Source organism: Dermochelys coriacea, chromosome 1, assembly GCF_009764565.3.
Source record: "Dermochelys coriacea isolate rDerCor1 chromosome 1, rDerCor1.pri.v4, whole genome shotgun sequence".
Lineage (NCBI taxonomy): Eukaryota > Metazoa > Chordata > Testudines > Dermochelyidae > Dermochelys > Dermochelys coriacea.
In genome coordinates, this window is record NC_050068.2 from 258,318 (window position 1) to 283,040 (window position 24,723).

Consider the following 24,723-nt stretch of genomic DNA (forward strand, 5'->3'; position numbering starts at 1 on the left):
TAGGCACCCAGAATTGCTGAAGCAATTTACCACCCTGGATAGCTTCTTGGGGTGGGATTTGTCAGCTTTAATGAAGCTCATAAGAAGGGTCTCTTGGCCATAGGTTGGAGACATTTGTTATGTTTCATCCTGTCTGCATCAGTCTTTGTTTTCTGCTTTGGCACTTAAATTTCTGCCCCACTCTCTTCATCTGGCTCAGGGTGTCAGCAAACCAAGGAAAGCTGTGTGAGCGATGGAGAGGAAGAGGCTCTTTGGGGTCAATATGTTGCTGGTTGAGGCTAGTGTGGAATGGTAACAATTCACCAGGTCCTCATCCTGTGGGTGGAGTGTTGCTGTCCTTTAGTTGTCTTTGAAATTTAGTGGAGTCCCTGAATCTTTGCAGCTGAATCAGGATCATAGGTCTGTCTTGTTTCCTAGCAAAGCGGTGACCCACTACCTTAATGAGGTGACAGTCTGTGCAGGACGTTGGCTGGGTTGTGATATCTTTGATCTTGACATCTAGGCTGAAGATGGCAGCAATTCTGGGCTTCCCCCAAACTCCCTGTGTGACTGTATAGGAGGTTAGCAGCTCTGCCCTGCTGCACAGGAGTGTGAGGAGAAATGCAGTAACAGTTGTGAGGTGACCAGTACTGCAGTGCTAGGGTCACGGATGTGCCACAGATAGCTGGATAGAGGTGTGGGTGTGTGGAGATGTATATGTATGGGTGTGTATGCCCATGCATGGGCCTGCACACCATCTCAGTCATCTTGGTGACTCCATGCACTGGCTTACCCCATCCTCTCCCAGGTGACATCTCAGTGCAGGACTCCAGTGGCCTGGACTTCGAGTCAAGCCCTCGGCTGCGCCTCGTGGTTCAAGCAGAGACTGCCGCCTCCTTTGGCTTCATGGCCGTGAACCTCAACTTGCAGGATGTGAACGACAACTTGCCACGCTTCCAGCTGCAGAACTATGTGGCCTTTATCTGGGAGTCACAGAGCTACGACTCCCCTGTCATACAGGTACCACCGGGGGGGGAGGGAGCCCCAGGATGGGGCGATGGGAGCCTCACACGTGATCTCTGGACTCCAGCGTACAGGGGGCCTGTGAACAGGAAGGGGAGGGCACTGGGCTGGATAGGCCCATTAGTCTAATGGTGGGGGGGAATTGGGGCTAGATGGGCCCATTGGTCTGATCGGGGGGGAACTGAGTCTAGATGGGCCCATTGGTCTGATCCGGGTGGGGGTGTGGAATCAGGATTGGATGGGCCCACTGGTCTGACTGGGGGGAGGGTCAGGGTTGGATGGGCCCATTGGTCTGACCAGGGGGTGGAACAGAGCCAGATGGGCCCAGTGGGCTGATTGCGGGGTGGGGGGGAATTGGGGCTGGATGGGTTCATTGCTCTGCTTGGGGGGATGTCAGAGATGGATGGGCCCATTGGTCTGATCGGGGGGGGGAATCGGGGCTGGATGAGCCCATTGGTCTAGCCTGGGAGTTGTAAATTGGGCTAGATGGACCCATTGGTTTGATTGGTGGGAGGGAATTAGAGCTGGATGGGCACACTGGTCTGACCAGGGAGGCGGAACAGGGCTGGATGGGCCCATTGGGCTGATCGAGTAGGGGAAAAACAGGGCTGGATGGGCCCATTGGTCTGATTGGGGGGTATTGAATCTGAATGGGCCCATTGGTCTGATGAAGGGGGCATAGATCAGGGTTGGATGGGCTCATTGGTCTGACCAGAGGGGTGTAAACAGGGGTTGGATGGTCTCATTGATCTGAGTTGGGGAGAGTAAATTGGGGCCGGATTAGCCCATTGCTCTGATCTGGGGGGGTGTAAATTGAGGCTGGAACAGTCCATGGGTCTGAGCCAGAAGCATACGGTCCGAGCAGGAACGACCCGTGGGTCTGAGCAGAAGCATGAGATTGGGCCAGAATGGCTCATGAGTCTGAGCCGGAAGTATGAGATCGGGGCCAGAGTGGCCTGTGGGTCTGAGCAGGAAGCATGATATTGGTGCCGGAGTGGGTGGCCCGTGGTGGCCCGAGAGTCTGAGCCGGAAGCGTCAGATCGGGGCCTGAATGGCCCGAGGGTCTGAGCTGGAAGCATCTGATTGGCGCCGGAATGGCCCAAGGGTCTGAGCCGGAAGTGTGAGTTCGGGGCTGAAACAGCCTGTGGGTCAAAGCTCAAAGCGTGAGAGCGGGGTCAGAATGGCCTGTGCGTCTGAGCTGGAAGCATGAGATTGGGGCCAGAGTGGCCTGTGGCTTTGAGCTGGAAACATGAAATTGGGGCTGGAGCGGCCCATGGGTCTGAACCGGAAGCGTGAGATCCGGCCTGAAAAGTCCTGTGGGTCTGAGCCGGAAGTGTGAGATCAGGGCTGGAGTGGCCTGAGGGTCTAAGCCGGAAGTGTGAGATCTCAGGGTCAGAATGGCCCATGCATCTGAGCCGGAAGCGTGAGATTGGGGCCGGAGTGGCTCATGGGTTGAGCTGGAAGTGTGAGATCAGGGCCACAATGGCCCATGGGTCTGAACTGGAAGCATGAGATCCTGCCTGGAATGTCCTGTGGGTCTGAGCAGGAAGCATGAGATCAGGGCTGGAACGGCCTGTGCATCTGAGCCGCAAGAATTAATCTGGGGATGGAACAGCCCGTGGGTCTGAGTCAGAAGCATGAGGTCGGGTGGCTCATGGGTCTGAGCCAGCACACTGAATCCCATGTGTTGTTTTGCAGGTTCTGGCTGACGACCTGGATCAGGGTGCAAATGGTCAAGTGACCTATGCCATCAACCAATCGCTGCCCATGAACGGGCTGTACCACATTGATGCCCAGATGGGGACCATCACCACTGCAGCCATTCTGGACAGGGAGATCTGGTCTCAGACTCAGTGAGTGAAAGCCAGCCAAATGGAATAAGGTTCCGTGTGTCCCAGGGAGGCGATTAGGGAGAAGTGGGAAATTCTCCATCTCTTGGTGACTTCAGATCCACATTGGCTGTGTTAGCAAAATTTAGCTGACCTCAAGTCACTGGGCTCCATACACAGAGAACTGGGTAGGCATCGCTAGCGTGTGTTATGCAGCCGTTCAGACAAGTTCTGACAGACCCTTCTAGCCATAAACTCTGTGACTCTCACTTGTATTTGGGGCTGGCAGAAAGAACGAATGTCTAGGCACCACACATCTGCCTAGCCTGAACACTCTGGGCATCCCCCAACCCTCTTGCCAAGCTACACACTCTGAGCACCATTCCCACTGAGCACCATGCTGCCCCATCCCAAGCTGTCTGGGCACCACATACCCAATCCCCCTATATACTTACCTCTCCCACACCTGCTGGGCACTATATAACCACCCCTCCCACAGACCATGAACTGGTCATCATGCCTGCCCTACAGCCCACAAACTCTGGGCACTGTGCCCCCTCACAGCTCATATACTCTGGGCACCACACACACAGCCTCCCCACAGCCCATGCCCTTTGGGCACCATGCTACGACCCCCCACAGCCCACAACCTCTGGGCACAATGCAACGCCCCCCTACAGCCCACACAAACTGGACACCATACACCTCCCCACAGCCTATGCCCTCTGGGCACCATGCACCTCCCCACAGCCCACGCCCTCTGGGCACCATGCCCCCATTCACCCCTGTAACGATGCTGGTTCTGGTGGGACCCAACTGAGAGTGCCAATTCAGGACAAACTGCTTAAAGCAGGGCAGTTACAACCCAAGGCTGGGGTTTCTGTGCACACCAAAGCAAACCAAACCAGCCAGACAGAGAAGACTTTGGTTTTACCCCACTGGCTAACCACAAGTCACACTAGCAATTCCCTTAGACACTCCAGTTTCCCAGTATCACCACCAGTGCCACTCATTATGGGGATGAATGCTTATTAAAACCAATACCCCAGTAAAAGAAAAAAGGTTCTCTCGATCCCAAAGGGCCAAGCCCCAGACCCAGGTCAATATACAAATCAGATCTCACCTACAAATCACGCTGTTGCCAATCCTTTCGAATCTAAAATCTAAAGGTTTATTCATAAAAGGAAAAAGATAGAGATGAGAGCTAGAATTGGTTCAATGGAATCAATTACATACAGTAATGGCAAAAAGAAAAGGCGTACTTGTGGCACCTTAGAGACTAACAAATTTATTTGAGCATAAGCTTTCGTGAGCTACAGCTCACTTTGAGCTTATGCTCAAATAAATTTGTTAGTCTCTAAGGTGCCACAAGTACTCCTTTTCTTTTTGCGAATACAGACTAACACGGCTGCTACTCTGAAACCTGCCATTAGTAATGGCAAAGTTCTTGGTTCAGGCTTGTAGCAATGATAGAATAAACTGCAGGTTCAAATCAAGTCTCTGGAGTATATTCACAGCTGGGATGGATCTTTCAGTCCTTCGTTCAAAGCTTCAGTGTAGCAAAGTTCCTCCAGAGGTCTTCGGACTGAAGACCAGATGGAGGAGCTGCAGCAGTTTTTTATATTCTTTTGCCATGTGGTCTCTGCTTTCTTTGTTCCAAAGACAAGCTGTCCATCACATGGCCTGGAAAAACCTCAGAGTTCTGTCCATAGGCAGGTCCCTGCATGCCTTGCTGAGTCACAAGGCATGTCTGCCTTCTCTCAATGGGTCAGTTGTGTAGCTGATTGTCCTTAATGGGCCATCAAGCAGGCTGGGCAAAGTTGACACCAACTTGTTTGGGGTGTCACCCAGAAGCATAGCCTAAATTTGAAATACAGACAGCATTTAGGCCAATTAGAATAGGCCAATATTCATAACTTTAACTACAAAAATGATACACACATATAGATAGCATAATCATAATCAGAAAACCATCACCTTGTCTTAGACAGCTCATTTGACCCCCTTTATACAAGATTTGGTGCCTCTATAGGACCTTGGTTGAAACAATGATCTATACAGTCCCAGATTATGTCAATAACGTCACACCCCACAGCCCACACACTCAGGGCATGATGCACGCCTCTAGCCTATTCACTCTGGACACTCATCCTCCTGTCCCACAGCCCACGTGTACTCGGCACCCCCCCACACCCACAGCTCACACTCCCAGGGCTCCATGCCTCCACAAACATCCCCGTCCCTCTGAGCACCCAACCCACACACCTGGGGCTCTGTGCATCATAGAATCATAAAATATCAGGGCTGGTAGGGACCTCAGGAGGTCATCTAGTCCAACCCCCTGCTCAAAGCAGGACCAATCCCCAATTTTTGCCCCAGATTCCTATATGGCTCCCTCAAGGATTGAACTCACAACCCTGGGTTTAGCAGGCTAATGCTCAAACCACTGAGCTATCCCTCCCCCCATCCCCTAACACTCCCCACACTCTGAGCACCTGAACACCTGGGGCTCCGTGCATCCCTTAACACCTCACACACACTGAGCACCCAGCCCACACACCTGGGGCTCCATGCATCCCCTTCCAGTGTGCATGCAGGTGCACAGGGTCCTGTACGATGCTGATCCTGTGGCTTTGTCTCTGCTTCACAGGCTGGTGGTGACGGCAATGGACAGAGGGAACCCGCCCCTCATCGGCTCAGCCACACTGACCGTGGTGGTGATGGACATCAATGATAACAGCCCCACCATCCCCCTGCCCTGGGAGGTGCGGGTGCCTGAGAGTAAGTGGGGCACAGGGTGGGGGTAGGGTAGCTTGGAGGCAAGCACGGTGGGGGCTCAAACCCTGCTACCTGTGCAATCCTGAGATTTGCATATCAATTAATATGTAAAGACTAAGTTACATGAATCCTCAACTCCTTGTCCCATTGCCTCAGGGTGCTGCTCCAGTCAAGGTCTCTAGAGAGACTGCTGGAGGACTCTAACCATAGACTTGGAGCTTAACCACCGAGCCGCAGTCCAGAGTGTCTCTCCTGCAGGGTACTGGCCGGGTGCTGTTGGACAAGACAGTGCAGTACCTCACACAGCCCTGGGGGGCACCAGAGGCACTTCCCTGCAGAGCCTCTGGCCTGGGCCCTGGGCTGTGGCTGTTGCCCTCTCAGTGGAGAGGGGCTGGTCATGGGTGGGTGAAGCCCGCATCCCACAGAGGTGCCCTTCTGTCAGCCAGCCCCAGGCTTCCCTCACCCTGGTTCCCCTGCCAGTCCTGGCGCCCCACAGCTAAAGCCTCACACCTCTTTTCCCGCCCGCCCCAACTCACCCTTGCTGGAACCCCCTGCTCCCCACACCAGCCCTGGCTACCCTTCCATCAATGTCTGCCCCCCTCACCAGCGCTAGCTCCCCTCACAGAAGCCCCCTGCCCTCCCACTCCAGCCCCATCCGCTGCCACTTAACCTCATGTCAGCCCTGGCTTCTCCCTGCTGGAGCTCCCTCTGTCCCCACATGTCACTGCCTTTCCCTATAGGCTCCAGGTAACATGGCATCCCCTTCTGACTCAGTGCTGAGCTGGGTTCCTGTCCCCCACACAAAAAGCCATGCCTCAGTGGTTCCCTCCCAGCACTTTTGGGTGGGGGCAGGACTCCCAGCACTGAGCCTGTGGGCTGCTGACATGGCACCCCTCCTGCAGACACCCTGCTGGGCACTGAGATCACTCAGGTGACAGGGAACGACGTGGACTCAGGCCCAGCACTCTCCTACACGCTGGTGCCAGATGGGGGCGCAGCAGGAACCTTCAGCATCCTGCGCTATGGAGGACACATCGCCCTGACAGCGCCACTGGACTACGAGCAGTGCAGCCACTACGTCCTGAGCATCCGCTCCTCTGACTCGCGGCACGAGACCGAGGCCAACCTCACTGTCATTGTGGAAGATATCAACGACAACGCTCCCATCTTCAGCCAGGGCCTCTACCAGGTACTGTGCCGAGCACTGCGCTATTGTACCTGCTTCAAGGACATGCACCCCAGAGCCTGCACCAGGTACCGCCCTGAGCACTGTCCTAGCACCCCTGCCACAGCGACACGCACCCCAGAGCCTGCACCAGGTACCGCCCAGGGCACTGTCCTAGTGCCCCTGCCACAGGGACACACACCCCAGAGACTCACCAGGTACCGCCCAGCATCACTCACCAGCACCCCCCACAGACAGACAGACACAAACAAACATCGTAGAGCCCTCTGCTAGGTATTGCCCAGTGCTACTACACTGGCACCGGCCCCCGTTGAACATTTGGACCTTCACCTGCATGTGCCTGGGCCACTCCCAGGTGCTACCTGGGTCAGGGTAGAGAGATTTGCCTGGGTCAATGGCATGAACCTCTGTCTATGGCCCATCTCTCCTGGTAAACCCACTGGTATTTCCCTGCCTCCTTGGATCTGGCCAATGGGCCCATCTGTGATAGACTGATGCACTGCACCAAAGGCCCAGCCTGCAGGGCATATTGACAGTATGGGGCATGTATCCTGAAAACTGGCATCTCGGGGTCACAGTGGAGAAGCAGCTCAGCATGATCTCCCAGTGTGATGCTGAGACAGAGGGCTAATGCAATCCTTGGATGCATACACAGGAAACTCAGGTGCAGAGAGGTTATATTACCTCCATTGACACTGGTGTGGCCACTGTTGGAATCCCGAGTCCAGTTCTGGTGCCCACAATTCAACAAGGATGTGGGAGGATTCACAAAAGAGCCACAAGAACGACTAAAGGATTGGAAAACCTGCCTTGTAAGAACCGAGGACTGGACGGGACCTCCTAAGTCATCTTGTCCATTCCTCGGCTAGCCCAGGCAGGCTCAGGCAGGCTCATTCTATATTCCTGTTCACAAACTTATCCAGGTCCGTTTTAAAGCGAGTTGAGTTGTTTACATCCACTACTCTTATTGGGAGGCTGCTCCAAGCCATCCCTCCTCTGGTGGTTAGAAATCATCTGATTCCCAGCCAGAGTTTACTCCTGGCCAGTTTGTCCCCATTGGTTCTTGTGTCAGCATTGTCCTTTAGCACCCATGGCTCTTCTCTCCCCGGGATTTATCCCTACAGTGTATTTAGAGACAGCAATCAGAATCCCTGCTCAGCCTTGGTGTTGCCAGGCTAACAAGCAAAGCTCTTCCAGTCTCTCTCACAAGGCCCTCTGTCCCCCTGATCATCCTAACACCCTTCCATGATGGGTTGGACCTGATGTATAGGGGTCCCACTGAGCCCGCCCATTCCACCAGCCTGGGCTCCCTCATCCTGTCCTACACACACACAGACACAGGTAGGGACACACCTAGCTGTAGAATCACAGAATCTGCAATCAGCTCTGTGTAGGAAGACTCAGCTCAGGGAATTGCCTAGCACTCAGGTGCACACACCCTCTGGAGTGTAACCCAAAATTATATTATCTTGCACTGTATAGAGATCTATACAGTGTAAGATCATGACATTCACTCTCGCCTAGGCTCAGCCCCTGCCCGTTTAGTTCCTTTGTTTCTTCAGGTGTTTTCAGCAGTTTTCCTTTTTGGGCAGGGAGGCAGTGGAGAAGAGCCAAGATTAACTCACTTCCTGGCCTTAAATAGGAGTTGCATATGACGGGAATCCTTCGTTTCCCAGTTTGACTTCCACTCCCTCTTAATGGAAAAACACTAGATGTTCAAGATGGGGTCTAGTACCAGGTGACACGATCACCTGACCGTGCAGTGTCAAATCAGCATCCCAGGAAACTTCTCAGGAAGGAGGGAGATTAGTATCTTCAAAGTCCTATTGTCCTTCTTAATGGTCCATCCAGGCTGTTTGCATACTGTCTGGTGGGGTGTTCCCCACGTGAAAACACAGCTGTAATTATTACATAGTCAATATTTCTAACTTCAGATACAGACATGATACATGCATACAAATTGGATAATCATATTCAGTAAATCTTTCCAGTAATATCTCACATGACCTACATTGCATAAAACGTATCTTAGTTATGCCATATTCATATCATAACAATATTTCTGTGAATAACGTGGGGTGTAATGTCACACCTCCCCCCTTAGATTACTGCCAGAGGTTTAGTTACGGCAGAGAGTCCTGTGGCACTATATAGACTCACAGATGTCTCTTAGTTTATAAGGTCCCACAGGACTCTTTGCCTCTTTAAGGCTTAATTATTTAATTTCTTAATGTTATCAAAAATTATATTGTTACCCACAGATGTTTTCACAAAGTTCTAGATTCCTTTTTCCAAGTTGCCTGAAAACCTTTTATTATGCAGCATGGTTAACATAATGTAGATATTAATATCTTCTAGAGTGTAGGTGTTTTGGCATTTAGCCACCAATGCCATGAGGAGATGTGCCTCGGTTTCCCCTTCCACACAGCAGTCTAGATTGGTTATGCTTTCACTGCTGTGCCAAGCTCTAAGCCTGTTTACAGGTACTAGCTGAGAAGCAGTATTCTTACAGGACGTCCATGTTACCACTCCTAGCCTGGACCAAAGTTTCTTCCAAAAATCATACATGTTACATATTTTTAAAAGATTTACTATGAGTACCAATTTCTTGGTCTCAACCCATAGATCAGGGGTCTCAAAGTCCCGGCCCGCGGGCCATCTGCGGCCCACAGAAACTTTTTAAAAAGTTCTTTCATCTGGCCCTCATGGCTATCGGCTGTGGGGGAGAGGGAGGGAAGCAGGCAGGAGAGATTCACATGCCCCTCCCCCTAACGTTGCTCCATACTGCTGCTCCTGGGACTCTCCCAGGGGTTGCATTTGGCAACGGGCAACTCTGCTCCCTGCTAGCAGTTCCCTATCCCTGCTGTTGCTGGGGAAGCCACAGAGAAGAGACCTATGCAGCCACCCTGCCTGTGTCTGCTACAGGTGCTGCCCCCCACAGCTCCCATTGGCTGGGGGGAGAGGGACAGAGATACCATCACTAGTTGCTGGGCGGAGTCAGCCATGGGGGCAGCATCACTAATTGCCAGGCAGAGTCAGCCATGGAGGCAGGGTCAGCCGGAGCGGCATGAGGCCAAGGGAGCAAGGGAAAAGGGTGGGAAACGGGCTGGGACATGGTGTGAACTCCATCTTCAGTGACATTATTGGCCCACTGGGAGGATTTGAGGACTGGCACTGGCCCTAAGGTAAATTGAGTTTGAGATCCCTGCCATAGATTGTGTATTAAGAGACATAACTGCAGAAGCAAATTTCATGTCAGGGAGGTGCTTCCAAGTATGATTATCATACCACGCCTTCTGTTTAGACAGTCCAGTTTGTTCAGCATTTATTGTATTTTTCATCCCCTTTCTGTTCCAGAGTACATGCATATCGTTAACAGTGAGAGGCATTAACCATGGGAACCAAGTACCAGGGAAAGTGATAGATTCTCCATCCGTTGATGCCCAAGGCTAGATTAACCCGTCAGTGGGCCATCGACACTATACTCTTATGGGCCCTTACCTTCTTATGAATAACAACACTCAGCCGTACAATACTCTTGCCATGGCTGGGCTGGCCATGCTGTGGATCCACCGGGACTGGTTGCTCATCCTGCTGCTACTCAGGGCCTGCTGACTATGGCAGTGTTGCAATGCTAATCACTCAAATTGGGCCTGGCCACCCCCGTCATGATGGCGGTACAGACAGACCAAATGTAGGGAGTGGCATTGTGATCCTTGTCATGGTGAGCAGCAGGAGGATGGACAGCTGGTCTGGTAAATCCACCACATGGCCAGCCTAGCTGCAGCAAACATACTTTGGGCTGGCTCCCAGGAATGGTACGTTGATCAGCCTCGTTAATGGCTGTGGCTCCACCCTGCATGTGCCTTCGGGGGGTTCAGTCACTCACAGGTTACTGGGCTCATGACAGCAGTAACTGGCCTGGTCAGACATAATGATCTGTTGGACCCTGCTGGCCTTACACGCTAGCACCCTGCACTCTAGCCAGATCAAGCCCATCTAGCCTGCTGTTCCCGCTCCTGGATCAGAGAAGTGGGGTTACACAGCCCGGTGTGCCTGCCTTTGTCCAGAGCCTGATGCTTCCAGGGAAGGCACGCCCTGCCTGTGACTCCCCTGCCAAATTGGGAGCCATTGCCAGAGCTCTGGCGTGAGCCCCAGGAGAAGCCTGAGAGGGGACATGATAACAGTTTTCAAGTATGTAAAAGATTATTACAAGGAGGAAGGAGAAAAATAGTTCTTCTTAACCTCTGAGGACAAGAGGGCTTAAATTGCAGCAAGGGCGGTTTAGGTTGGACATTAGGAAAAACTTCCTAACTGTCGGGGTAGTTAAGGACTGGAATAAATTGCCTAGGGAGGTTGTGGAATCTCCATCATTGGGGATTTTTAAGAGCAGGTTAGACAAACACCTGTCAGGGATGGTCTTCTAGACAATACTTAGTCCTGCCATGAGTGCAGGGGACTGGACTAGATGACCTCTCGAGGTCCCTTCTGGTCCTATGATTCCTAGGAGACTGACGGTTCTGGGCTTTGCTTTCCTTTCAGGTGACATTGCTGGAACACACGCCGGCAGGCAGCACCATCCTCACCGTTAGTGCCACGGACAGGGACTCTGGCAGCAATGGGGAGCTCACCTACCGCCTGGCTGTGCCCAGCTCTGATGTCTTCATCAACCCCAGCAACGGTAGGTGGGAAGGTGCTGCTGTGCCTGGGAGAAGCAGCTCCATTCCAGGCCAGCAACGGGAAGCTCTTAACTGGCTTCCTGGCGACAGAGATATCTCTTTCAGGGCCCCGCAGCCTGGAGCTGTCTGACTTCCCCCCGCTGTGACCCCCATCACCAGTGGGAGTGGGTCTGGCCTCCCTATTTTGCCTTGAGGTTAATAAGTCCCCTGACTCTCCTCACCCCAGGGGGTGGGGGTTGCTTCTGGCCCCACCTTCCCCTACTCCCAACACACTCCCCACCCCTATGCTCACCCATTGGTGCCTGGCAGGCTCCGTGCCCCAGCCCAGGGCTGCACTGACTGACTACTCTGTTCTCACACAGGAACATTGTTCACCTCCCGCCAGGTGGAGCTGGATGCAAACCAGCCCACGCTGGACCTGGTGGTGGAGGTGTGCGACCATGGCTCTCCCAGCCTCTCGGCCTGGACCACAGTGCAGATCCAGGTGCTGGACGTGAATGACCACAGCCCCACCTTCCAGCAGGCGCACTACAATGCCTGTGTCCCTGAGGACCTGCGCCCGGGCACCACCGTGCTGACGCTAGAGGCAGGTGATGCTGACCTGTCCCGGGAGAACGCCGGCTTTGACTACACCATCGTCAGTGGCAACAGCGGCAATGCCTTCCAGGTGGAGAGCCACGTGGGCTGGTCTCGGGGGCACCTGCGCACGCAGGGAGCCGTGGTGCTGGTGGAGGCGTTAGACTTCGAAGCCATCCCCATCTACAATTTGACAGTGGCAGCCTCGGACCGGGGTGTGCCACAGCGCAGCACCACTGTGCCAGTGCTTGTCACTGTGCTGGATGTCAACGACAACCCACCAGTCTTTGCCCGGGCCGAGTACCACACGGCCGTGAGTGAGAGTACCCCCCCAGGCACCGAGCTGCTGCGGCTGGCAGCCCACGACGCCGACTCGGGCCCCTATGGCCAGGTGCACTACAGCATCAGCTCCGGGGACCTGTGCGGCCTCTTCCAGCTGCATGAGGCCACAGGCGCCCTGCGCCTGGCACAGCCCCTAGACCGAGAGACCCAGGCCCTGCATAGCCTGGTGGTGCAGGCATCTGATGGCCCCGGCGGGCATTTCACCCTGGTGCCCATCACCATTGAAGTGAAGGACATCAACGACAACACACCCTACTTCCCGGTGGAGACGCTGAGCACCAGCGTGCAGGAGAACCTGCCGCCAGGCACCCTGGTCACCACTCTGCGCGCCATCGACACCGACACCGGGGCCTTCGGGGAGCTGCACTACGCTGTGTTGGAGCAGGCAGTGGGGGAGCTGGGAGCCCCTGAGGGCAGGGATGTCTTCTTCATTAACCGCACTTCCGGGGAGCTACGCTCCCGCCTCTCCTTTGACTATGAGCGCACCAAGGCCTTCCAGCTGCTGGTGCAGGCCACGGACGCTGGCAATGCCTCAGCCACCGTCACTGTGCGGGTGCTGGTGACCGGCGAGGATGAGTACAGTCCTGTCTTCCTGAGCCCAGACTTCAGCTTCGAGGTGCCTGAGGGCGCCCACAAGGGCCAGAGCATTGGCCGGGTGTTGGCCACTGACGAGGATGAGGGTGTGGACGGCGTGGTGCTCTACTTTTTAGCTAAGCCCTCACCATACTTCGGGGTCAACCAGACCACCGGCACTATCTACCTGCGCGTGGACAGCCAGCCACAGCCAGCTGGGCGGGCCAAGCGGGAGCCACGAGAGATGAGCCTGGAGGTGCAGGCCCGCAGCCCCCTGCCTTCCTCCCGCTCGGCCTCTGCTCAGATCTCCATCGATGTCACCCACACCTCCTTCGGCCTGGCTCCGGACCTTAACTTGCTGCTGGTGGTAGCTGTGGCTGCCTCCCTGGGCATCGTGGTGGTGCTGGCCGCCGTGGCCATCGTCCTGGTGCTGGTCCGCTCCCGGCACCAGCAGGGACACAAGAAGCCGGAGCAGGATTCGCAGCTCAACCGCATGCAGAGTGGCTCCTTGCAGAAGCTGGGCCATGAGGAGCCAGTGCTTCCCAGCAGTGACCGCATCTACCACCAGGCACTGCCAGGCTATGGCAGCGAGTCAGCCGGACCCTACCCGCGGGGTGGCTCCCTGGACCCCTCCCACTCCAGCGGGCGTGGCTCAGCTGAGGCAGCCGAGGATGATGAGATCCGGATGATTAACGAATACCCACGTGTGGCCAGTGTCACCTCCTCCATGCAGGAGCACATCTCAGCCCGTGGTCCCGACTCAGGCATCCAGCAGGACGCCGACCAGCTCTCTGACATCTCCTGTGAGCCCACCACCCTGGAGAGCGCCCAGTGGTTCAAGACCAAGAAGGGCTCCAGCCTGCTGCTGCCTGGGCAGCCACCCCAGCTGTACCGCGACGATGGAGGCAGTAGCACCTTCCTGGGCGTGGGCTGCGGCCTGAGCGTCTCCTCCCACCCCAAGGACTACACCTTCCCCGAGGACGGCAAGCCCTCTGTGGAGGGCTCCCTCACCGCCGTTGTGGCCAGCGAGGAGGAGCTCCGTGGCAGCTACAACTGGGATTACCTGCTGAACTGGTGCCCACAGTTCCAGCCCCTGGCCAGTGTCTTCACCGAGATCGCCCGGCTCAAGGATGAGAGCTCCCTGCGCAAGCCCTTCCAAGCCAAGCCCAAGGCAGAGCCCAAGCCCCGCATTGATCCGCCGCCCCTTATCACCTCGGTGGCCCATCCCGGGGCCAAGTCAGTGCCCCCCAAGCCAGCAGTGGGCAGGACCTTCCCGCACCTGTCCTCCCTGCGCCGCTCACCCATCAGCCACGAGGGGTCCATCTCCTCCTCGGCCATGTCGCCCAGCTTCTCGCCCTCGCTGTCCCCATTGGCCGCCCGCTCCCCCGTGGTGTCGCCTTTCGGTGTCTCCCAGGGGCCCTCAGCCTCTGTCATCAGCGCCGAGCACTCGGTGGAGCTCCCTGAGGAAGCTGAGCTCAGGATTTAGCCCCAGGCTCCCATGGACTCTCAGCCCCTCCTGCTATTCTCTGCAGCCTCCAGGTGCGGCGGGGGCGGAAGGGCTGGATCTGCTACCCCCACAGGCTGCTTCATTCTCAGACCCCAGCAGGATGCTGGTTCTGGTTCCAGTCCCTCCACATGGGCTGCCAGTTCCACTGCTAATTTCAGTGCCCCGATAGGTTGCTTGGGGTGGTGCTGGTCCCACTGCCTCGAATGGCTGCCGGTTCTGGTGCTGGTGCCAGTGCCTCCATTAGTGTCAGACCTGCTCTCTCATGGTACTGTTTGCCCTGAGTAGCGGGGGCGGGGGGCAAAGTGGTGTCCTCGCCACCCCTGTAATGGCCATGGCCACTCGTGACCTCATTCCTCCAGTCCTGTGGGCCAAGCTGCCCAGCCGGGGGTGGCAGCAGCTGCACCTGCCTGGGACTTAGTGCAGGGGCCAGACTGTAAGCCAGAGGCCGGGAAAGCACTGGGTGAAGGTTTCTGGGGTGGGGACACATTCCAAAGGGGTGGGAGAAGCATGGGCCAGCACACCAGACATCATGCCATGCACATGGACAGAGCTCACTCTGCCACACGGAGCTGGCTGTCTCCCACTCCCCATCACCTCCACCTTGTAGGCCCATCCGTGAGGGCTGATCCTGTTCCCTGCAGACTGCCAAGACCCAGGAGAAATCCCATTCCCTGCAGGTCTGTCCAGCCCCAGAATGGGGGGGAAATCTGGATACAGGGCAGGGAAACAGGACATAGGGGGATCTGGGGGATGGGATACACTACACCGCAGGTCTGGCCTAACACAGGGTGGAGGGTTCTATTCCCACAGACCCCTCCAGACACAGTGGGGAACAGATCCTGTTCCCTGCAGGCTTGCCAGGGGGAAGGAGGAGGGAATCCTGTTCCCTGCCGCCCCATCCAGTCCCCAGGGCGGGGGATCCTGTTCCCTGCAGACCCATCGAGACCCACGGAAGGAATCCCATTCCCTGCAGGCTCATCTGGCTTCAGGCGGCAGATCTGGTACCCTACAGATCATCCCAGCTCATTGATTCTATTTTTTGCTGCTGAGACAAGCTGCATGGAGGGAGCAGCTTTAGGAGGGCCAGAGACCCTGAAGGCTGCCACAGAACCATACCTGTTCCATGGGCATGCCCTGATTCCCAGCCACTTCACCCCTTGGGCCTCACCTCAAGGCCAGAGACACGCTTGGGCCCCTCCCATGACTGAGCCGGTCCTGTGGCCCCTGGAGGGACAGGGCAGATGGAGACAGCATGAACCACACCTGCGGCTTTCAACAGCTGTCAGCCCCACCTGGGTGTGTTGCTGCACTTCCTCTTTTGGCAGCAAGACAACATCCAAAAGAGCCCGCCACCCCCCCAGTCTGTGCAACAGCCACAGTGCCCCCTTCCCAGCCAGGGTGGGTCTGTGCATCCATGAGGACCCTTTCCCCAGGCAGGGGCAGGTCTCTGCAGCCATGAGGACCCCCTCCCCAGGCAGGGCGGGTCTCTGCAGCCATGAGGACCCCTTCCCCAGGCAGGGCAGGTCTCTGCAGCCATGAGGACCCCTTCCCCAGCCAGGCTGGGTCTCTGCAGCCATGAGGACCCCTTCCCCAGCCAGGGGCGGTCTCTGCAGCCATGAGGACCCCTTCCTCAGGCAGGGTGGGTCTGGGCAGCCATGAGGACCCCTTCCCCAGGCAGGGGCGGTCTGTGCAGCCATGAGGACCCCTTCCCCAGGCAGGGTGGGTCTCTGCAGCCATGAGGACCCCTTCCCCAGCCAGGGTGGGTCTCTGCAGCCATGATGCTTTATCCAGGAAAGGGCCTGTGCTGCTGCAATGCCCTGCTGGTGGAGAGGTGGGAGGAGAGGGGGGTCTGTGCAGCCACGATGCCTCCTCCCCCACCAAAGGGGGGGTCTGTGCAGTTGAAAGACACCCCCTGCCCATCTGCCCTTGGGCTGGGGGTCCCTGCATCCAGGGCCTCCACTGGGGACCCCATATTCCCCTGTGGGAGGGGTGGACAATTGGTCGTGGCTGCTCATCTCCCCTCCATGTGGTGCTGTGAGCATGGCACAGGTACATGCTCCCGTGGGGGTTGGTCATTCCCCCTCCTGCTGCCACCCGTGTCTCGCTGCAGCCCATCTTGATGCCCCAGTGTCACTCTCACATGCTCAGCCCTGGCACCAGAATCAAGCCACCCTTGCCATATGTCTTGCACAAGCCTGGGCCACGGAGCTGCACAGGCTGGAATTGGACACAGGCTACGAGAGACAGGCAGCGTGCTCCCCTGCCATCCAGCACCATGCACAGCACCAAGGCCGGGTCCAAGAGTACTGAGGGCATGGCAAAGGCTCCCCATCCTGCCTCAGCTACGTTTGGGCAGCTACATCTGTCTGTTCGCTTCCATCCACCAGGCCTGCAGCTATAACCCAGCAGCGGGGCTAGCACCTGGGAGCACAAAGCAATCAGATGCTGCGCTGACAGGGCGAGGCAGGCGCAGAGCAGCGCAGGGTGCAGCAGATGTGAACAGGCTGTTGCAAGGGGAGGGTGCAGCCACCTAAGGTGTGACTTGGTGGGTGTGGTTGGGGAGGGTGCAGCAGGGGAGTGGGTGTGGCTGGGGACAGGTGGGTATATAACAGCAGGGGATAGAGTGCCCCTTCCCCTGCCCCCAGCTGTGGGAGAAGAACTTTGTGGTTTGATTGTGAAAGTTTCATGCTGGAATTTTGTGGCTCAGCCCTGCCCCTCTCCCTCCATCAGCCCTGCCCCCCACCTGTCTGTGCTCAGCCACCCCCCCGCTTCGGCCCGTCCGTCTGTGCCCAGCCCCCTCCATCAGCTCAGCTCAGTCACCTTGATTTGCTTTCCCCAGTGCTCATTGGGCATTTCAGCCCAAGTGTGGTTCTCTAGCACCCTCACTTGTCCTGGGATGGGGACATGCAGGAATACCCGGGGGTGGGGAGAGCCTGGGATTGGTGGTGACATGGAGGGGGAAGCCCAGAGGGGCTGTGGTGACATGCGGGGGTACCCAGGGGGTGGTGGTGACATGGAGGAAAGCCTGGGGGGTTGCAGTGATGTGGTGGGGTGGCCCAGAGGGGGTGCAGTGACATGGGGGAAAGCCTGGGGGGGGTAATGGTGACATGGGGGAGGGAGAGCCCAGAGGGACTGCGGTGACATGGGGGGGGGAACCAATCGGGAGGGTAGTGACCTGGGGGGGGGGCTGCGGTGACATGGGGGGTGCCCCAGCGGGGGTGCAGTGATACAGGGAAAGCCTGTGGCAGGGGTTGAGGTTCCCTGGGAAGACGGACCAGAAGCTGCAGTGCAGGGCACTTGCTAAGGTGCAATGCCCCCTTGGCCACAGCAGAACCAAGGGGCTATGGCCCCGGAGCTGGGGCCCTGCCACACGATCCCCTGTCCCAAGCAGAGCTGGGCTGTGTTCCTGGGGCAGCAGGAGTGGACAGGGGCAGTGGCCCAGAGAATTCTCTGCCCAGCCCAGGACTAGGGTATCCCTGTGCCCCTCCCCCTGGGATCTGAAGGGCTTATTCTCACTCTGCCCCAATGCAGCCTTAAAGCAGGTAACAGGCTCCAAGGGGGCTTCTGCACAAGAGATCCGTCTCCCCAGTGACCACTGGGTCCCTCACACTAGCCCCAATGTGTGTCAAGGCGAGGACATGGATAGTTGTTGGACAGCTCCCAGTATGAGGGGGGGAGGGTACACACCTGCATTGCTGATCCCAGTATGGGGGGGGGACAGACACGTGCATTGCTGATGGCAATATGGGGGTGGGGGAACAGACACATATATGCACCACTGAGTGCAGTATGGGGAGGGAATGGACAGGTATGTACACTGCTGCTGATTGCAGTATTGGGGGTGGGAAATGGACACATACATGCACCACTGAGTGTAGTATGCGGGGGGGGGAATAGACATGTACTTGCACTGCTGCTGAGTGCCGTATGGTGGGGGAGATAGACACAAACGGGCACCACTGAGCACAGTATGGTGAGGATGGACATGTATGTTCACAGCTGCTGAGCGCAGTCTGGGGGCGGGGGGAGGGGATGGACATGATGTGCACCGTTGGGCACAGTATACGGGGGGAAGATGGACAGGAACGGGCACCGCTGAGCGCAGTACGGGGGGATGGACGCAAATGGGCACCGCTGAGCGCAGTATGGGGGCTGTGCAGTTGACCACATCAGGAGCTGTGGCTCCAGTTATTTATTTTTACACTTTGTACTAAGCGGTTCTGTTTTCTACTTGTTTGTAGCCTTTTGTATCGTGTCCGCGCTGAACTGCATGTATCGGGCCCTGCTTGCCTGCCCACGACCCTGGGCTGCTCCAGCATGGCCCGGACCCAAGTGCCAATTTCTCAAAGAATGCCTTAATAACCACATGTGTTTGTACAGAGATGTGCCACCTCTGTGCTGTAGGCAGAACCGATGGGGCGAGCCTGGCTTCCAGCCACAGAACAACAGAAAGCCAGTCTCTGGCCAAGCCAAGGGCACAGCAACGAGCCAAAGGCCCAGTGAGAAACAGGGACCACTGCTAGCCATGGGAGCGAGACCCCTGGCACCCGATGCCCATGGGGAGGGCTAGAGGGCATTGCCTGCCTGGCAGCTGAGACAGACCCTGGGCTGAAAGACAGCAAATGTGGCTGGCCGCTGGGGGCGGGGGGAGGCCCAGGCCCCCACACTTTGGCCATCCACAGGCAGGTGGGGAAGGGGCAGCTCTGGTTTCAATTGTGAAGGGAGAGGGGGCTGGACACTGCCAGGGTCAATCTGAGCAAGGCACCCAGCTGGCTGCTCACTAGGCCCTGAAGCTGAAGCCTCACTCTGGCCTTTCTCCCTCACAAGGGCTGGGGCTAGGCAGGGTCCTGTCACACTGGGACAGGACAGGCCCCCTCCCCTGGACCCCGCATTACCATCTCCCACAACACAGACTGAGAGCAGCAGGCTTGACACATTGCAGGTGGGTGCACACACACTCACCTCTGTGTGTTCATCTGCTTATGGGGGGGCACATCAGTGTGAGTGTGCACAGGCCTGAGTATGTGGGTGTGCCCACATCTGTGTATGCACACATCTCTGTGCATGCAGGTGCATAAGCTTATAGAGGGAGTGTATATTGTGGGTGTGCATGTGCACATCAGTGTGTGTGTATATGTGCATGTATGTGTGTTTACACTCATCTACAGGTATGTATACGCACACAGCAGCTCATATACCTCTATGTGTCTGTGTTTGCATGTGCGCCCGCCCCTTATCCATGTGTCCGTGTGCATGTGCAGCAGTGTCAAGCTGTGCTCATCTCTGGCTCCCGTCCTCCTCCGCACCAGCAGGCCAGCTAAATACTAGGTGTACCCACGCAGTGTAGGAAGGGTCAAAGTGAGGCTCTCCATGAGGTTTCATGGTTGAGGCTGTGCTGGTGGTTGGAAACAGTTGTAACCGCTTCTCCCCAGGCAGTACCTTAAACAAGTCCCAGGGGACCCCTGTGTTTTAGGGCCTGGGGTGGGGGCTCAGTAGGAGGCCCCGCCTCATGAGTGCTGACCCCAATGCCCTAGCATGGCACTAGGGAACACTGTTGCAGAGAACAGTAGGGGCATTCGCCCTTCCCAGTCAATGCCAACCCCCAGTGCCCAAGCAGAGTGCTGGGGTCCCTGTACTGCTGGAATCTATGCCTCAGACCATCTCCTGATTAAGATACCAGAGGATAAATTACCAGGGTAAATCAGAAATTACACGTTTCTGCCTTTACTCCTGGGGGGATTCTGCACCAAAAAATTCAAAATTCTGCATATTTTATTTGTCAAAATGATGCAATATAATCACACCAGTTTCAATTGTTTTGGTAATTTATTTAAACTACAATACAGAAAAAAGTCACAGTAAGTATTCAGCATTTCCTAAACATATGAAAGTGAAATTACAAACACTTGGTAACTAATACCCTGCCTTCCAGTTATAATCCTGGATTTTCATTTAAATTACATTACAGAACACGAAACAGCACACACACACACAAAAATAAAATGTCATTTTAGATTGCTAAGACTTTCACACATGAAAGTCATACAGTTTTGCTAATAATTGTCCTGGACCTGGCTGGGTACTTTGGGAAGTGCTTGGTTCTGATTGTCCTGACATTTTATTGACTGCTTGGTAAATGTTTTATTTGCCCTCAAAGTCTTCTTTACTTTTTTTTAAATGGGTAAATTTAATAAATCCTGAGCTTTAATCTAACCCCCTTGTGCCAGTTTGAAACAGGAAAAAAGTGAGAAAGCACCTAGATCTTCCCAGCTGCGGATTCCCTTACTGTCATTTATAATAAGGCTCTTTTATATCACTCTGGCAATGTAGAGGCATTAAAACTTTCACAGGTTTTATGCTCCTGGGGGAATTGACTGAGAATGGGAACCCTTAACTAACAGTAGTAGGCAGGCTGCTACATTTCTGCATCAGAGAATGAGATCAATTCACTATCAATGGCAACTTTAACAACTTTACTACACAGTCAGGGTGCTACATTTGTGCCTCAGAAAATGAGAGCAATTAACTCAAGCAGGCTGCTTCATATGTGCCTCTTGCCTGCCTCATGCCTACATAGGCCCAGCCCCGCCCTGTGCCCCCCCTCTCCCCGGCAATGATCACGCAGACACGCACACCCAGCAGCTCCCATCCCTTGTCTCTGAGGCTGCCTGATGCCTGCTGGAACAGACCTGCTGCCCAGGCTGCTGGGGAAGTGGTGCATAGTCCCCCAGCAGATTTCTTTTGCATTTTTCTGTGTGAGGAGCACAGGAAAATGAGGGCCACATGAATTCTGCACCCCTGCATGGGCACAGAATCCCCCCAGGAGTACTCCTTTCACCAGACAACTCCCTGCTGGACATAACTGGGGCTGGAGTAGCCAGGAGCTCATCCCACAGCCATCACCCTGCACCACTCCTTGCAGCACCCCCTTCTAAGCATAGAATCATAGAACTGGAAGGGACCTCGAGAGGTCATCTATTCCAGTCCCCTGCACTCAAGGCAGGATTATCTAGTATTATCTAGACCATCCCTGACAGGTGCTCGTCCAACCTGCTCTTAAAAATCCCCAATGATGGAGATTCCACAACCTCCCTAGGCAATTTATTCCAGTGCTTTACCATCCTGACAGTTTGGAAGTTTTTCCTAATGTCCAAAGTAAACCTCCTTTGCTGCAATTTAAGCCCATTGCTTCTTGTCCTATCCTGAGCTGTTAAGAAGAACAATTTTCTCCCTTCCTCCTTGTAACAACCTTTTATGTACTTGAAAACTGTGATCATGGTCCCCTCTCAGTCTTCTCTTCCCCAGACTAAACAAACCCAATTTTTTCATCTTCCCTCATAGGTCATGTTTTCTACACCTTAAATCATTTTTGTTGCTTTTCTCATGACTTTCATGAATCTTTCCTGAAATGTTGCACCCAGAACTGGAATATTTAGCTTGTGATCCACTATGACCCCCAGATCCCTTTCCGCAGTACTCCTTCCTAGGCAGTCATTTCCCATTTTGTGTGTGTGCAACTGATTGTTCCTTTCCTGGTTTGTTTATGAGAAGATCATGCGAGACAGTATCAAAAGCCTTACTAAAGTCAAGATATACCACATCTACCTCTTCCCCCCTACCCACAAGGCTTGTTACCTTGTCAAAGAAAGCTATCACATTGGTTTTACATGATTTGTTCTTGGCAAATCCATGCTGATTGTTATTTATCACCTATTATCTTCTCAGTGTTTGCAATTGATTGCTTAATTATTTGCTCCATTATCTTCCAGGAAGAGAAGTTAAGCTGACTGGTCTATAATTCCCTGGGTTGTCCTTATTTCCCTTTTTAGAGATAGGCATTATATTTGCCCTTTTCCAGTCTTCTGGAATGTCTCCCATCTTCCATGACTTTTCAAAGATAATTGTTAATGGCTCAGATATCTCCTCAGTCAGCTCCTTGAGTATTCTAGGATGCATTTCATCAGGCCCTGGTGATTTAAAGACATCTAACTTGTCTAAGTAATTTTTGACTTCTTTTTTCCCTAATTTAGACTTTAATCCTACCTCATTTTCACTGGCATTCACTATGTTAGATGTCCAATAACCACCAACCTTCTTGGTGAAAGCCAAAACAAGAAGTCATTTAGCACCTCTGCCATTTCCACATTTCTGTTATTGTCTTTCCCCCCTCATTGAGTAATGGACCTTCTCTGTCCTTGGTCTTCCTCTTGCTTCTAATGTATTTGTAGAATGCTTTCTTGTTTCCTTTTATATCCCTACCTAGTTTGATCTTGTTTTGTGCCTTGGCTTTTTTAATTTTGTCCCTACATACTTGTTTTATTTGTTTATATTCATCCTTTGTAATTTGACCAAGTTTCTACTTTTTGTTGACTCTTTTTGAGTTTTAGATCATTGAAGATCTCCTGGTTAAGCCAGTGTGGTCTCTGCCATACTTCCTATCTTTCCTACGCAGTGGGATAGTTTTCTCTTGTGCCCTTAATAATGTCTCTGAAAAACGCCAACTGTCTTCAGTTGTTTTTCCCCTGTTTTCCACAACTGTCTTCAGTTGTTTTATGGTGTCTGCACGGGTAACCTATGAAAAATGGCACGAAATGATTGTCTGCCGTTGCTTTCCACGGCGGGAGGGAGGGAATGGAGGCCTGACGATTATATACCCAGAACCACCCGCAACAATGATTTTTGCCCCATCAGGCATTGGGATCTCAACCCAGAATTCCAATGGGCGGCGGAGACTGCAGGAACTGTAGATGGCTACCCACAGTGCAACTCTCGGAAGTTGACGCTAGCCTCGGTACTGTGGTTGCACTCTGCCGACTTAATGGTCTTAATGGTTTTAAGTGGGGACACACACAATCAACTGTATAAAATCGCTTTCTAAAAATTTGACTTCTATAAATCCAACCTCATTCTTAGTGTAAACATACCCCTTAAACTTGCTTCCCATGGGATTTTACCTATCAACTCCCCTGAGTTTGCTAAAGTCTGCCTTCTTGAAATCCATTATCTTTATTGTGCTGTTCTCCCTCCTACCAGTCCTTAAATCATGAACTCTACCATTTCATGATCACTTTCCCCCCAAGTTGCCTTCCCACTTTCAAATTCTCAACCAGTTCCTCCCTATCTGTCAAAAATCAATCTAGAACAGCCTCCCCCTCTAGTAGCTTTCTCCACCTTCTGAATAAAAAATTGTCTCCAATACAATTGCAAGAACTTGTTGGATAATCTGTGCCCTGCCGTGTTATTTTCCTAACAGATGTCTGGGTAGTTGACATCCCCCATTGCTACCAAGTCCTGAGCATTGGATGATTTTGTTAGTTGTTTTAAAAAAAGCCTCATCCACCCCTTCTTCCTGGTTAGTGGTCTGTAGTAGCCCCTACATACACACCCTTGTTTTTACCCCTTTTATCCTTACCCAGAGACTTCCCCTTCCTCAATAGATGGACCCCATCTCTGCTTAGCAGTCCTTCTTCCTGGAACAGCATCCCGTGGTCAAGGAAACCGAAGCCCTCCTGGCAACACCATCCTTGCAGCCAGGCATTCACTTCCAAGATGGCCCTAACCTTGCCAAGGCCCCTAACTTTGACTGGAAGGACTGAAGAGACCACCACCTGTGCTCCAAACTCCCTCAGCCTTACTCCCAGAGCCCTGTAGTCATTTCTGATCTGCTATGGGTCAGACCTCGCAGTATCATTATTGCCCACATGGATGAGTAGCATGGGGTAGTAGTCAGAGGGCTGGATGATCCTCGACAATCCCTCCATAACATCTCGGATACAAGCTCCTGGCAGTCAGCATACCTACTGGGATGCTAAGTCAAGGTGACAGATGGGTGCTTCTGTCCCCCTCAGAAGAGAGTTACCAACCACCACTACCCTAAGTTTCCTCCTGGAAGTGGTGGCTGTGATCCTCCCAGCCTTGGGGGTACACGGCTTCTCCTCCTCCTCCTCCAGGGGCGATTCCTCATCACTCGTTGCCAGGGCAACATAACAGTTCTCCATCACCATGGTGGGTGGGTTGGGAGTAGGGGTGGAGCACTGCCTGCTGCCAGAAGTAACCGCAGCCAGCGTCCTCCCTGTAACAGAGACATATCCTCCTCCCGCGATGGTGTGGCAGCAATCCTCGGTAACTGGATAGCTTCCTCAGCCTTGGATGTCTCCATGTGAATACTCTCGAGGAATTCCTCGTGGGCACCGATGCTCCTCAGCCTAGCCACCTCCTGTAGCTCTCCCACGTGTTTCCTGAGAGATTCCA

The 24,723-nt window shown here is 54.3% G+C and overlaps 1 protein-coding gene and 1 long non-coding RNA gene across 3 annotated transcripts in view; both read left to right on the forward strand.

Moving 5' to 3' along the window:
- Positions 1 to 15,936, forward strand: part of DCHS1 (dachsous cadherin-related 1) — a 118,958-nt gene extending 103,022 nt beyond the window's left edge. The window contains exons 16-21 of one of the 2 annotated variants that reach the window (XM_038421431.2): positions 788 to 999; positions 2,701 to 2,855; positions 5,482 to 5,612; positions 6,512 to 6,798; positions 11,338 to 11,476; positions 11,837 to 15,936. In XM_038421431.2, the coding sequence (XP_038277359.1) occupies positions 788 to 999; positions 2,701 to 2,855; positions 5,482 to 5,612; positions 6,512 to 6,798; positions 11,338 to 11,476; positions 11,837 to 14,451 (3,539 nt within the window). In that variant the 3' untranslated portion in view covers positions 14,452 to 15,936. The remainder of the gene's footprint in view (positions 1 to 787; positions 1,000 to 2,700; positions 2,856 to 5,481; positions 5,613 to 6,511; positions 6,799 to 11,337; positions 11,477 to 11,836) is intronic. The other variant, XM_043503948.1, reaches the window with a different exon arrangement.
- Positions 15,937 to 18,307: 2,371 nt separating this feature from the next.
- LOC122457849 lies at positions 18,308 to 20,454 on the forward strand. The gene is made up of 2 exons (XR_006277520.1): positions 18,308 to 18,459; positions 18,556 to 20,454. It is a non-coding gene; the product is annotated as an uncharacterized LOC122457849 (long non-coding RNA).
- The last annotated feature ends 4,269 nt before the right edge of the window (positions 20,455 to 24,723 follow it).